The following is a 14,132-nucleotide window of genomic DNA, read 5'->3' on the forward strand; positions in this document are numbered from 1 at the left end:
CGTGGTCATTAGAGCGCTAAATGGAAGTACAGCAGACAAAGCAACAAACTACAAAGGCTAGAGGAGAAACTAAAAGAGTTGTAGAGAAAGCTGTGTGGATTATTTTAAAATATTACTTCATCAGAGTGTGTGGGGAACCGGCAGGTCACTGTTAGTGTTACGCAAACCTCAAGTTAATGACTGACCACTGTTTGTGAGACACATGGCACCACACAACTAACCCACCGTGTCACAAGTTCAACAGTTTTGTGGCAAATGTATTTAAAAAAAAAAAAAGACAGATAAAAATGCTGATATCTAATAGACTCCCACTGTTGTTACCTTTAAATAATGAGTACACTTTATGATCATATTAAAAACAAAAATAGATACTCTGGGGATTAAAGTTACACCTCCTACAGAAAAGCAGGGGCAAACTTTGATTCTTAGACTGAGTAAATGCATATATCTGATATATCAATAGAATCCATTTATAAATGATACATTTCTATTTTATATTCTGAAATAAACTTCTCGCTATGACTAAAAACAGCATCTAAGACATTTCTAGCCAGAAGATAATGTGAAGGAACAGCTTGGACCACGGTTAGTGGCACCACAGCCGCCAGCTGGATTCACAAAGCGACGCCCGCCAACTGCTGTGTGGCGGCTTGTGCGAGACGAGACGGGGACCGACATGGTTGGAGTCTATTGCAAATGCCTTTAAACGGTTTCATTGAGACCAACAAGTCTTTGTTTAGCTGCACACTAACGACAACCGTGCTGTGCTTTTTCTCTGTGAAAGTTGTGTTGAGTTTGACAGGACAGTAACAAAACTAATTGACCCGAACACGCCTTGCGCTCAGCTCTCCCTCTTAAAGCGTGCGTCGTCGTGAGCTGTGTTTGGCACTAGAGTTTGCGTAACATTATTATCTGGTTCTGTTTGCAAATGAATGAGCCGACTCTACCTCTCCTTGCTTTAGTTGTACAGCAAATGTTGCAATTTTTGTTTTTAGTGAAGTAGGCCCTGCATCCCAGTTGCTCACACTAACTGTTAAAGATGAGTCCCACATTATTAAACATGAACTAGAAGTACTTCACACAGTGTGTACAGGATTGCACTATGATCATAAGCCATTAAAAAAAAAAAAACCAAACTGAAAATAGCAAGTACCTCAAAGAGCTGAACGCTCTGCTGTCCAGAAGCTCCATCCAGCCACATTATAGTTGATTTGCTTATTTTTTTCTTTTGAGTAAACTACAGGTTTTGGTCCATCTGGTGAGGTTCAGGTTTCAAAGCTGACCCGCTGGTCATTTTGCTGCCTGAGAAAGCTATCAGACTTGCCGCTCCTGGCACAGCTGGCTTGCTAAATTACCACAAAATGTGAGAGAACAGTGGCTTCCTGGCTTTCTCCAGAACTACCGTGGATTATACCGACAATACAGAGCTCCTATGACAAAAAGGTGGCCAAAAAACAGAACGTGTTTTATTTACTGGTCAGTTTAACACCATCATTCTTTAAACTCATACCTACTCTAGGTCTGACCTCACATACAAAACATCCAAATGAATCCATTGATGGGATATAAATAAGAGACATTGGTTTGAACTGACACAAAGAAAAAGAAAAAAGTGGAGGAGGTCTGGTCTGATGGATTCCTCAGGCAAATGTGTCCGGTGGCAGTTTCATTTATACATAAATAACATTTGGGTGGGAGGAAACGGATCCACCGTAAGGCTTCTTTTTAAACATTGTTTCCCCATTGTTGTGGGTGTTAACTTTTCAGTGTTGCGTCTATCTCGGTACTTTAGTGGAAGATCTCAACAACAAGAGATGGAACCTCTCTGCAGCCTCAGAGAGGCCGGACCAGCAGGTCCTGGGATCACAGCAGGGAGGGAGGGAAGGACAGAGAGAAGTAGAGAGTGATGGGATTGGAAGAAGTTTATGTTTGAGCAGTCTGAGGTTTAGTCTCACTCACAAACCGTTCTTTCCTTTCTTGTGTCTCTTCATCTTCCTCTTCTTCCTCCTCCTCCTCCGTGTGCTGCTCCAGCTCCTCCCTGGTGATCATCTCAAAGTCGTTTCCGTTGCTGTGCTGTGAGCCTTCATCCTCTCGGCGGTCGCTGTCTGTGTCTGACTGGCGTTCCTCCGTTCCTTCCCCTTCCGCTTCCTTACCCTCCTCCCGCCCTACCTCTTTACTCTCCTCTTCATCCTCCTCCTCTTCCTCGTAGCCATCCTTCTTTTCACTGTCCGACTTCTCGTCGCTGTCTGACTTCTGAGCCTTGGTGGAAGTGCCGCCGTCCTTCTCGTCTGACTTGTCTGTGCCCTTCTTCTCGCTGCCTCGAGGTCCCTTGTATTCATGGGTGTAGAGCGGCCTGAACGAGTCGATGAAACCAACGTCTGCTGTCAGGTTGGGCAGGAACCAGAAGTGATGGCGCCCGCCAGTCACCAGCCAGATAATGAGGAAGAGAATGCAGCGAGCTGAGGAGACAGGAACCAAGCAGTGAGATAAACTTAACACACACCTGGCATCAAAAAGTGGAGGAGAAAGAGAGACCATATTTCTCCCACATTAGCTTCTCATCACTGGCTCCCTGTTAAAACCACAATTTAAAGTCCTTCTCCTCATACAGTCCTGAATGATCAGGCCTGATCTTATCTTAAAGACCTCACAGTATCATATTAACCTAATGAGACACTGTTCTCAGACTGCAGGCTTAAGCTGTGTCCACACTGAGAGCTGACAGCTGGTTGCTTGCAGACACACCAGGCTACGGTTGCCTAGGCAACCCTATATTCTATTTACTAACAGGCTATATGACCATTTACAGTATTCTGCGCTCTCATTGGTAGTTGCCTCAATCAGTCTCCTGGAAGCTAAGAAAAGTTTATTACATACTTTAATACATACCTCACATACAAGGTTTTAAATAATCAGGTCCCATCTTATCTTAATGACCTTGTAGTACCATATCACCCTATTAGAGCACTTCGCTCTCGCTCTGCAGGCCTACTTGTTGTTCCTAGAGTATTTAAAAGTAGAATGGGAGGCAGAGCCTTCAGTTTTCAGGCCCCTCTTCTGTGGAACCAGCTTCCAGTTTGGATTCGGGAGACAGACACTATCTCTACTTTCAAGATTAGGCTTAAAACTTTCCTTTTTGCTAAAAAAGGGCTGGACCAGGTGACCCTGAATCCTCCCTTTGTTATGCTGCAATAGACGTAGGCTGCCGGGGGATTCCCATGATGCATTGAGTTTTTCCTTTCCAGTCACCTTTCTCACTCACTATGTGTTAATAGACCTCTCTGCATTGAATCATATCTGTTATTAACCTCTGTCTCTCTTCCACAGCATGTCTTTATCCTGTCTTCCTTCTCTCACCCCAACGGGTCGCAGCAGATGGCCGCCCCTCCCTGAGCCTGATTCTGCCAGAGGTTTCTTCCTGTTAAAAGGGAGTTTTTCCTTCCCACTGTTGCCAAAGTGCTTGCTCATAGGGGGTCATATGATTGTTGGGTTTTTCTCTGTATCTATGAAGCGCCTTGAGGCGACTTATGTTGTGATTTGGCGCTATATAAATAAAATTGAATTGAATTGAATTATCAGGTTCCGTCCGCTTTTGGTCCCCATGGGTTATTTTGTGAATCCCTTTCAATCCTCTGCTGCAGTTTCTAAAATTAGAATGGGAGGCAGAGCCTTTAGCTTTCAGACCCCTCCGTCGGTGGAACCAGCTCCCAGTCTAGATTTGGGAGAACCTTCTACTTTTAAGATTAAACTTCAAACCTTCCTTTTTGATAAAACTTATAGTTGCTGGATCAGCTGACCCTGAACCATCCTCTACTTATCTCAGCAGAAATCCAACTTAAAATTGTTCATGTGCTGCCTTAATTTTTCATAGAATATCTTTTACATTGCAAAAGTGGAGAAAAAGGGTGGGAACTGCGGAGATTTCCCTCTGACATATGGCACAGTTTTCACTAAATAAATACAGAACACAGTCTTCAGCTGTGGAAATGCGTCTCATCTACAACATGTATTGGCACAAATTTCATCACATCCCTGCCCGGACCAATGATTTTATTACTGTTTGCACTTACCGACAGCTAGAAGCAGGATGCTGGCCACAAAGCAGCCAGCTGCAACACTTAGATAATACACGCCAACACGCATTTCAGCTGGCCACAACGGAAACAGTGTGGCCGCTATCACCGCAATAACTGAAAGACAAAAACCAGGAAAATTCGTGTCAGATAACTCTTTCATTCTGTTTTTGATAGTCGAGGAGAAGAACTCAGCTGACTTACCGAGAATCAGACCCATCGCAAACGTCTTGAAGTGGACGGGATCATAAATCCACACGTACACCTGCAGGAGAGAGGCACGCTTTGAGTACTTCACAAGCACTTCCTGTGTAGATTTAACAATCCTGCAAACGCACTCACCTCTGTCAGGGCGCCCCAGGGCAGCTGTGGCTACAATGTAGCTTGCCATTACCGGTGTGTGAATGTGTGTGTGAATGACTGAATGTAATGTAAAGTGCTTTGGGGTCCTTACGGACTAAGTAAAGCTCTATACAAATACAGGCCATTTACCATTTACGTACTCACCTCATTTCCATCCAGGAACAGCTGATCTTCGTGAGGCTCCAATTTAAACTTCTTCTTCACCTCTTTCTTCTTTTTGGGGGTCCCAGGACTGTCATCCTGTCCGATCAAATCAAAAGTACATTTAAAAAATAGACTTTATTTGAACCGTTATAAGTTAATTTAAACTGTGGAGTTTAAATTGTCAGGGTATGTTGTTAACATTCAGCTTAGTTATGCTTTCTCTTTGCCAACATAGACCAGACACCATGTAAATATGACTTTGAACTGGGCGTCTTTCCAGGACATCTACAGATCTGTCTCTATGCGCACTTTAAACTCTCAGAGTCAACATATCTGCCCATTTACTGTCAGGTTAGGATGATCCCATCAGCTGGGTCAAGGTAACTCGAAACAAACATGCAACTTTGGTTCCACCTGGGAACAAGCAGCTGAAGGTAAACTGTTATTATCCCAGTGAATAAGGCACATTTCATTTTGTATTCAGAGGGTCACATACACTTTTCTCTTTCTTAGTTTCAACTGCCTCAGGTTCTTTCTTCTTCTCTTTCTCCTTCTTCCCCTTTTTCTCCTCTTCTTTGCTGCTGTCACTCTTGGGCTTTTCCTTCTCCTTTTCTTTCTTGGTGTCCTTCTCTGTTTTTTTCTTCATCACCTTGAGAGCTCGGTGGAAGAACTGTTTCTTTAGAAGCCTACAAATAGAGAAAGAGGACATCAGATAATGAAAGGCTGTAAATACCGATGTGTGTGATTCACCGACAAGTAAAACGACTGGTGAGTTTACAAGAGTTGATAGCTGTGCTAGAACATAGTTAAGTTAATAAAAAGGTTTTATATAAGCATATGGATAATCTTTTTTTTATCAGTTATTCAGCATTTTTTTTATCATTCAAATAATTCTGTAAAAAGTTTATTCAGGTTCCAGCTTCTCAGATTTAAGTATTTGCAGGTGTTTTTAACTTTCTAACATATTAGACAAAATAAAGAAATCATCATCAATGATGAAACAAATACAGGAAATATACACTACTTAAACTTGTTAGTCCTTTGCACTGGTATTTGTATTCACTGAGCTCTTCTTTACTGTATGGGGTTATTTCCATCTTGTTTATATGTATAGTAAGGGTTAGCTGCAACCCCACATGTTAGTAACTCTACTGCCAGTGCTAGAAGCAAAAATATACTGTTATGTGATAAAAACCTAGCTTGTGTGGTAGGATGTGTTCCACGGGGCAGCTACCTATTGCAGTAATCCACCGCTGACTCCCTGGTGGTGAACAGAGCCTCCTCTCCCTTCTTGGCTTTGGCCCACTTGGAGTCCAGCAGACAGTCCACAGCCTTGGAGGCTAAATGAGGAGATGCAACAGACACACAGCACTGAAGGTGTACTGAAATGACAAAACACTCTGTGGACTGTTCAACGTATTAATAAACACAATACGAGACAGAGCAGTAGGCACATCAACAACAACAACATGCATCAGTGATGTGGACGGCCTTTAACATGAAATAGTACATAGATTTTTATTTTTCACACTCTTAAGCCTTAAACAGTCTTAACTTCTGCTTCCAAGCTATTGATCAACACAATATGAGGCACAGCAGGAGGCACTCGAGAAGAAGTCCAACGTAATCATCACTAAAAACTTCTAATTGCTGACTTTTTTTGGTCACTTTGGAACAGTAACTTGAAAGAAGCTGCAGATTCAGATGATAAATCCCTTTTCTATTTTTATGTTAAAAATAAGTGATGTAATTATATTGGCTCCTGTTCATCATTTTATCTATCTATATCTATTAGGGGTGCAACGATACACAAAATTCACGATTCGGTTTGATACTTTGGTGTCACGGTTCGATATTTTTTCGATACAAAAAAAATGTTCATGTCTTTTTAATTTGTCATTTATTAAAATTATAAATATATATTTTAACTCAAAAGTACAGTTTTTGAATTTAATGTTGCTGAAACAACAAAGTAATAAAAAAAATAAATTTATCTGATCGAGAAATCACTCATCTTTGGAAAAGAGAGTTTATTACAGAGAAATGGCTCTTTCCAAAATAAAAGCTATACTATCCGCTTCTTCTGGGCTATACTCTCAGCAGCATATTAAACATATCAGGTCCCCATAAGGAGAATCATGTGCTAACGGCTGTCTAAATGACTCGGGTAAAGTTTGTAGCATGCGTACTGTTGTTTTTGTCTGCTTCCACTTGTCTTTGCACTAGGATGATGTCGGAGTAAATGTGCAGTCATATTCCTTGTGTTCCCACTAGTGCTGTCAGCGTTAATCTCGTTAAAATGACATTAACGCCACAACACGGCAAATCTCCGTTAACACTTAGAGCCCCCGAGAGCAGCTACCGCGGATCGCCCCGTGCGTGGGGCTGGACGGCCAACACGTTAACGAGCTAACTGCGCTAACACACTAGTTCCCACCCATGTAATTGAGCATTGCGTGGCACATCCGACATACTGTTTTACTTTTGTCCATGACGCGCTTACCTTCAGGGTCATACGTCACATGAAAACCAAAATAGTTCCAAACGCCAGATCTGAATGAGGGTGGGGGAGGTTCAATTTGCCATGTTGCAAGGAGAGCTTAACTTCTGTCTTGCTAGCTTGCCCTGCGCTCAGTGAATCTGCGTTCGACTACTCCGCCTAGGCTGCACTGTCGAGCGCAGATCCACTGAGCGCTCAACACAGACAGCATCGTCAGAAGGAAAGTTGATCAAATAAATTAAAAAGTTTGTATTGTTCGATACATATGCGTACCGAACCGAAAGCACTGTATCGAATGGTTCAATATCAATACGAATATCGTTGCACCCTACTACTATCTATCTATCTATCTATCTATCTATCTATCAATCAAACAGCTTGAAAAAAAAAACCATGAAGATGTTAAAAAGGGGATACAGAACCTGGCAAATGTTCAGTCTTACTATAGTTTTACCTGTTCACCTGATATCCATGCAGTCATGACTCCTAATGAGAACAGATGTGAGGTCATACATCTATACATTAATTTGCCCAAAACATCTTTGTTTTTGTCCTTCCTCTAACAACAGAAGTGAAAGCTGAGCTAATCTGGTTTGAGTCATGCCCACTTTCCCCCTTGTTTTGCAAAACGATTGTTGGGGTTTTCGCTTTACCTTAAAATATGAAGCACTGTGAGGCGACTGTTGTTGTGATTTGGTGCTTTATAAATAAAATTGGACTGAAGTGAACAGAAATGCATAGAGAAATGTAAAACCACACAGAAATAAATAGGTAGAGTAATAAATAGAGGCAAACACAAAAAACAAGTGCAATATTAAACTGCACTGAATGTTGTGCACTGTTGCACCGAGAATTGCAACTCGTATATCATGTGACTCTGCAGATTTTGGCCTAGTAGAAAATTAGATGACATTTAGTAATGACAGTGGCTGCTGTTTATCTTGGAATCAACATGAGCTATAGGCCACACTGTTATTTCAAACATGTTCATTTGGGCCCTGGAGCTACTGTAGCCCACAGCAAAGGTAAGAACTGGTAAGGTCATGAGATAGGAAGAAAAGCTGACCTCAGCAGTCACAACCTGCACAACCTACAACTACTGAGTCAACAGTACTTCCCAAAACTGACAAAAAGGTTCACCTGTGCTACAAAAACAAATCAAACATAAACACTGTGTGGAACAGTCAGGTCTGTGAGTGAAACTGCAGCAGAAACATGTGGAAAATCTCACAGCTCTTTACCAACGTGACACACAAATACTGCAACATCCAACATGGCGCTGGTTTGTATTAATTGTGACGGAGACTCTGCTCCATCTGTGTGTTCTGCAGACAGAGGCCACAGACTTCAGGCCAGAACTAACCAATGAAGTAGTCGACTCGGTGGCCCATCATGTTTGTCGACTTGGTGGGGCAGTTAAACCGAAGGTACTTGGCCACCGCCTTCTCCTCCTTGGTGGGCTCGCTCACCTCCTGCAAGAGCAGAGGAAAAAAAACGTGTCACATGCAGTCTTCCCATCTGGTGAAATGAGGAATTGGCACAGAAATGCAGACAAGCGACCAAGAGGAAAACATCCTTATCCTAATTTATTGTAATTATGAATTTCACATATTTTGTGAAATTCAGCTGAGAATAGATACACTGGCATCAAATGAATCTGTTCAGTCTCCCAACTCACCGACTACGAGCCAGTAAAAGCAATGCACTCGTATATCACAAATCCTGTGATCTAGATTTCTAGCTAACAAGAAAATGTGACAATTTTATTAAAAGCAACATCCATAAATTTAATTTCCCATCTGTATTTCCCATCAAGTATGGTCAGCTCAGTTTTAGAGGTGGTGGAGGTCAGTGTCCCTCACTGTTATAGAAGTCATCATTTGAAGTTGGCTGTAGGATTCTACTTAAATAGAAATGTTCATTTTTCATACAGTAAGGTTAACTGGGCTACTGCCACCAATCGATAGACTCATCAGATGTGACAAAGTCGTATTTATCAGGACTTAAACCAACTCTGTCTGCCAGAATGACAAACCATTGATGAGAAGGTCAAACACAACCTCTGGTGCTAACATCTGTGGCTATGCTCTCTGTCCCAAGCTCATACACCAGCAGTGTGTCTGGGATCAAGCTGCACTAAAAGCTAGATTCCTTGTAATCATACATGACAGGTAACTAAAAGCAAGGCAGAAGCTCTCTCATCTTCTAGAGCTTCTGTCTGTTTTTAGTGCGATTTTCATAAACTGCAGAAATCTGTCAGAGCATCCAGACCCTCCTCCAACTCATCACAACATCTGCACTGTCTGCTCAGCACTGAAAAACACGCCAGTGGTACTCAGCTCTGCTTCACCCAGTCGAGTCTGCTCCGGTTCACAACATGAAGAGGAAAAGAAGCCATCAAACAAGCCTTTGTTTGGAGAAGCAGGTATCCATCACACACAGCTCAGTTACCTGAGACTGCTACACAGGAAGCCCCTGCGTCACCGTCTATATGATCTACCTGGCTTGATCACTGGAGTATCAGCCGTTCTCTGTTAACCATGTGAACTGAACCGCTCTCAGTATGTAAACACTAACTGCTAGTGTGCCACACCAAGAATAAAACACAGGCTCTTTGTGCTGTAAAGCTGTGAAACCATAAAGTCAAGAACAAAGCAGACCATCTGCTACCTGTTTTTTTTTTTTTTTTAAAACACAGGTGAGTCACACACCTCAGCTTTTTGTGGCTGCTGGTTTTGCATTAAGGGCCACATTTGTCCAGACTTCTCTTTGACTAGAGATTTGTCTTCATTGCACTGTCATCTGATTTCGAGGAAAGCCAGCCAAATGTGTCCTTTACAGGCTCCACTATGTTCTTGGTCATTCACCCTGCCTGTTCCTTTGTGCTTCTGCAGAAAATCTGGAAGGGACTGCTGATACACTCTGAGAGACCTTAAAATTGCAGCATGGCTTACAGGAGCACGTATGCACTGGGGAGTTTAAATTATTTTTAGGACAAAAGCTACGACTCTTAAGTTTCCTAAAGTTCTTTATTAGCCCGCTGCTCCGGTTTGCTGTTTTTAAAAATAATAATAAAAATAGTAAAAAGCTTTTAGCTGTTCAGCTTCTAACCCACACCTTTGTGTCCACTAAGATGAGTCTGTGCTCTCCCCGTCTCCCTCCTCTCTCCTGTGCCGTTCTGTCTGAGCTATCCCATAATTTGTGGTTAACACTGTAATGGGTGAATAGGACTACTTAAATTGAGTGCAAAATTATACTGAACATGTGAACGGAGCTCAGTTGTTTCCCGACAACAATTACCTGTTGCTCTGCTGTTTTAACAGACTCACTTGGATACTAACAAACGTCTAGAAATCTAAAATAAGATATTTACTTTTGATTTTTGCAGAAGAACTAAAATGCTATTTTTTTTTACCTAAACATTTTGCACAGTAGTTAAAAGCACTTTACATTTTAAGCTGTATATTTATACATTTAACAACATTAAAACACAATGGGGATGCCATTTGAATAATTAAAAAAAGAAAAGCGATAACTACGGCATCATCTGGTTGTTGACCCACATGTGTGTGAATAATGTTTCACCAGGTAATGTATGTCATAAGTTACTCTGTAACTGGAAACTCATTTTAACCCAACACTGTAACCTTCTACGTAGCCTGATGTGCACCTCCCGAGAATTGCAACTACACGTGTGGCCGATGCATACCACAACAACTCGAATGGTGTGGAAGGTTGCGGTGTAGACATTTAAAGGGGTTTCTGGTTACTACGCAAGTTAGAAGTCTAAATCAAGTATAAGGGAGGAAACAGCACTCCAGTATACGGACATAATAGTCTTGGCTTCAGGACATTCTGACTGTTGAAAGCTGTAAAATAAAAAGCAGGCTGGCAGGCTCGTAAATGAGATAACAGGATGTGCTGTAATAGAGCTGTTGGCTGAAACACATGGAGTGTTATCAGGTAGGATGGACCTGTTCAAGACTAAACTGATTCCCGTGGTCACTGATGAAAATAATCTAAGTATTAGACACATCTCACTATAATCCAATGCAGTCCACTTTCTAATCCAGGCCAGGGGGACTCCAGTTTAAGCACAGGTAGCCACACCGCTTTCTCTGCAGACACCTCTTCCAGGGCAAGGCAGCCAAGAGACTCAAGCTCTACAGTGTCCTGGATCTTCCCCTGGGGTCTCGAATCTGGCTGGACATACCCTAAAAAGCTCACTCAGGAGGTGGCCGGAGGCATCCTGCTCGAACCACCTCAGGGGGCATCCTATTGATATGGAGGAGTAGTGTGACAACCTCTAGAAAGACAAAGTCTTTGGAGGACACTCTTTTGTTGTTTGTATCTACAATGTCTTCTTTCAGTCATTACCCAGAACTCAAGCCATGGGTGGGGGTGTGAATGGAGAATGAACCAGCAAATCTACATCGTTGATTTCTCACGCAGCTCTTTCAGACCAATGCATCCACATTACTGCAGACGCTGCACCAATCCATCAGTCAGTCGCCTGCTCCTTACTTCTCTCCCTGGCAAATGAGTCCCAGAGGGATCTGACCCTCAAATATTTATATTACTGAGGGAAAACAGCTCACCTTAGTTCACTGCACTACTTTTTGCTGTGTCCAAGTTCTACACCGACAGTCAGTGGAGCAGCAGCTTCTCTAACAGACTGATTCAGCTCCACTGCCATAAGGACTGATAGAGGAAGTCTTTCAGAACTTATGTAAGAGCTCTTTACATTGCAACATATTCCAACAGATTATCATATGCACTCTCATTTTAACATGCCCTCTTCCACTTTTAACATATTTAACCATATATGCTAAGCCGCTTTAAATTCAGCAGCAGTGGAAATACTTGCAGGAGGCGATGTGGTTTACGCTGCAGGACAAAAATGCTACAGCCAGCCAAAGAAACAAACTGTTTTCCTCATTTATAGTTGTGAGCCTGCTCGCCAGTTCCTTTGTGAAGTAAACTGCAGGACAACAGAATTAAACTTTTCTTCTTCTTTTTTTACCTTAAAGAAATGGACCTTTTCTTTGTATGAACTTTATTTCAACTTGGACAAAGCTAGTTAACATTTTTCTTTTTTTAAAATTATTAATATGACCATACAATTGTACCAAATCAAAAACAACCCTAAATAGCGATTATGCACACCTGGATCTCATGTACCTCTATCCAGTTTAGATAAGAGCCCCATTGTGTTCTTTTCAGGTGATTTTGTCCCCACCCCCGTCTGCCCATTCTCCTGTTTCCTACTGAGTAACTGTTACTGATCCCGCTAACCTACCAAGAGCTTATTATCATCTTCTGTTTGTCAATGCAAATCTTCTCCCGACCCGCCGCCTGTCCACACTGCGCAGGACCTTTCTTCCGTTTCAAAGGATTGTTTTACCTCCCCACTGCCTCAAAGTGTGGCTCAAATGGGGTTGCTGTGTTAACTTTATTATATATATATCGCAGTGAAATGACTCGTTTTAATGTTTAGGAGTTTTATAAATAAATCTGAACTGAGAAGTTTTGGTTTAGGACACGCAAAATAGACCAACAATGACCTCAGGCGTATTTCAAGTGATGCAAACGTGACCTGTAACGTCTCTAAACTGTTGCTCCTGGAGCCGATCTAATTTGCAGTCTGCTGCACAGTCAGTTATGTGGAGATGCGCTGCATAGACTCATTAATTAAGTTCCCACACGTTATGTAAACACGCTTGGTTAAAGCTGACGCAGCTTAGCCAGCCAACGTTTGCAGCCAGCCAGTTCAATCCAAGATAAAATGAAAACCGACCCCAGGAACCACTAAGCAGACACTACAACGACCTAATCGTGAAGTCTAGACAAAGACATGATGGCTACTGGGGGCGCACACAAGAACCAGCTTGGAAAGGTCGCGTTAAATACAAATCCTATCGTTTGTTTTCGCTAGCCTGCTAACGCTAGCTACCGTTTCCATCCTCTGGCTTCATCTGGCGCCTGCTCGCAGCATCCCGCGCTGACGCTGCCGTCAACAAAGATCCAGCAGTGGGTCATAAACCGGCGCCCACTTTCACCCATGCCCCCCGACCCACAGGAACCGGGGTTTTTTTTATGAATTAAATTGATGTTACCTGGATCCGCTTCTTGTGCCTCCTGCGCTCCGCCATGATCCTCCAACTCAGCTCATCCGTGCTCGAGGCTGCGCACGCGCATGGAGAACGTAGTATCGCGAGACTAGCCTAACGTTCGTTTCCCATTGATAAAATTCAAGATCTAATTTAATACATTTAATATTTGAATAATATATATTTGTAATACAGTATTAGATATAATACCGATAAGGATAATTCTATTACATAGAACTATTGTGTTTTTATTAAGAATTTGGATACAAACAATACATGGTATGACCTGCTATGATGTATGGTTTGGAGATGATGGCGCTGACAGAAAGAGACGAGTTTATTAGAATTTAGCATATCAGAGGGAAAGTCAGGTTGAACGGTTTGGACATTTGCAGAGGAGACAGTGGATAAACTGGATGGCGAATGTTGGAATTGCCAGGAAGCAAGAGAAGAGGAAGACGACAGAGTAAATTCATGGATGTAGTGAAGGAGGACATGCAGAGCAATGGTGTGACAGAGGAGTTTGCTAGGGCCAGGGTGAGATGGAGGTAGATGGGCTGGTGTGAGGGTCTCTAAAGAGAGCTGCCAAAAAAGGAGAAGATAACAGAATAATGTGAATGTAGTCCTGGCAAACTGGGAAAAGTATAGTGCCCCAGAGTGGAACACAAACACTGTTGCCAGCTAAAGCTTTTTCTCTAAAGCCTTCCCATTTCCATTCACAAAAAAACAACACATGACTTTTTTCAGCTTGAAAATGATTGAGCAGATAATTGCCTTGACTGTTGCAGCAACTATTTGCATCCACCAGACAATAGATGATGGAGTTATATGATTGTATAGTCATCCAGGTCATGACTCATGAAACACTAAAGAGGTTGAATTAAAGGCAACTGTCCTTCCTGTTTGATCCTAAAAACATTTAACCTCTCATTCCAGAAGCTT

General features: G+C 42.2%; 1 protein-coding gene across 1 annotated transcript; it reads right to left on the reverse strand.

The window, feature by feature from the left end:
• Window positions 1–268: 268 nt before the first annotated feature.
• Window positions 269–13,297, reverse strand: sec62 (SEC62 homolog, preprotein translocation factor). The gene is made up of 8 exons (XM_004555353.3): window positions 13,197–13,297; window positions 8,444–8,552; window positions 5,815–5,920; window positions 5,077–5,266; window positions 4,581–4,676; window positions 4,278–4,338; window positions 4,071–4,190; window positions 269–2,459 (listed from the first exon to the last, which is right to left on the reverse strand). The coding sequence occupies exons 1-8, from the start codon at window positions 13,230–13,232 to the stop codon at window positions 1,924–1,926; spliced, it is 1,254 nt and encodes a 417-aa protein (XP_004555410.1). The 5' UTR covers window positions 13,233–13,297; the 3' UTR covers window positions 269–1,923.
• Between the last annotated feature and the right edge of the window lie 835 nt (window positions 13,298–14,132).

Source organism: Maylandia zebra, linkage group LG18 (assembly GCF_041146795.1).
Source record: "Maylandia zebra isolate NMK-2024a linkage group LG18, Mzebra_GT3a, whole genome shotgun sequence".
Taxonomy (NCBI): domain Eukaryota; kingdom Metazoa; phylum Chordata; class Actinopteri; order Cichliformes; family Cichlidae; genus Maylandia; species Maylandia zebra.

What these genes read in the sequence shown, in the direction of transcription:
- sec62 (XM_004555353.3), bottom strand. Translation starts at nt 13,232, where the DNA reads ATGGCGGAGCGCAGGAGGCACAAGAAGCGGATCCAG. An exon ending in CCGAGTCGACTACTTCATTG is followed by an intron (nt 5,921 to 8,443) that starts GTTAGTTCTGGC and finishes CTCCTCATTTAG; the next exon opens with CCTCCAAGGCTGTGGACTGT. An exon ending in AAACTAAGAAAGAGAAAAGT is followed by an intron (nt 4,677 to 5,076) that starts GTATGTGACCCT and finishes TTGATCGGACAG; the next exon opens with GATGACAGTCCTGGGACCCC.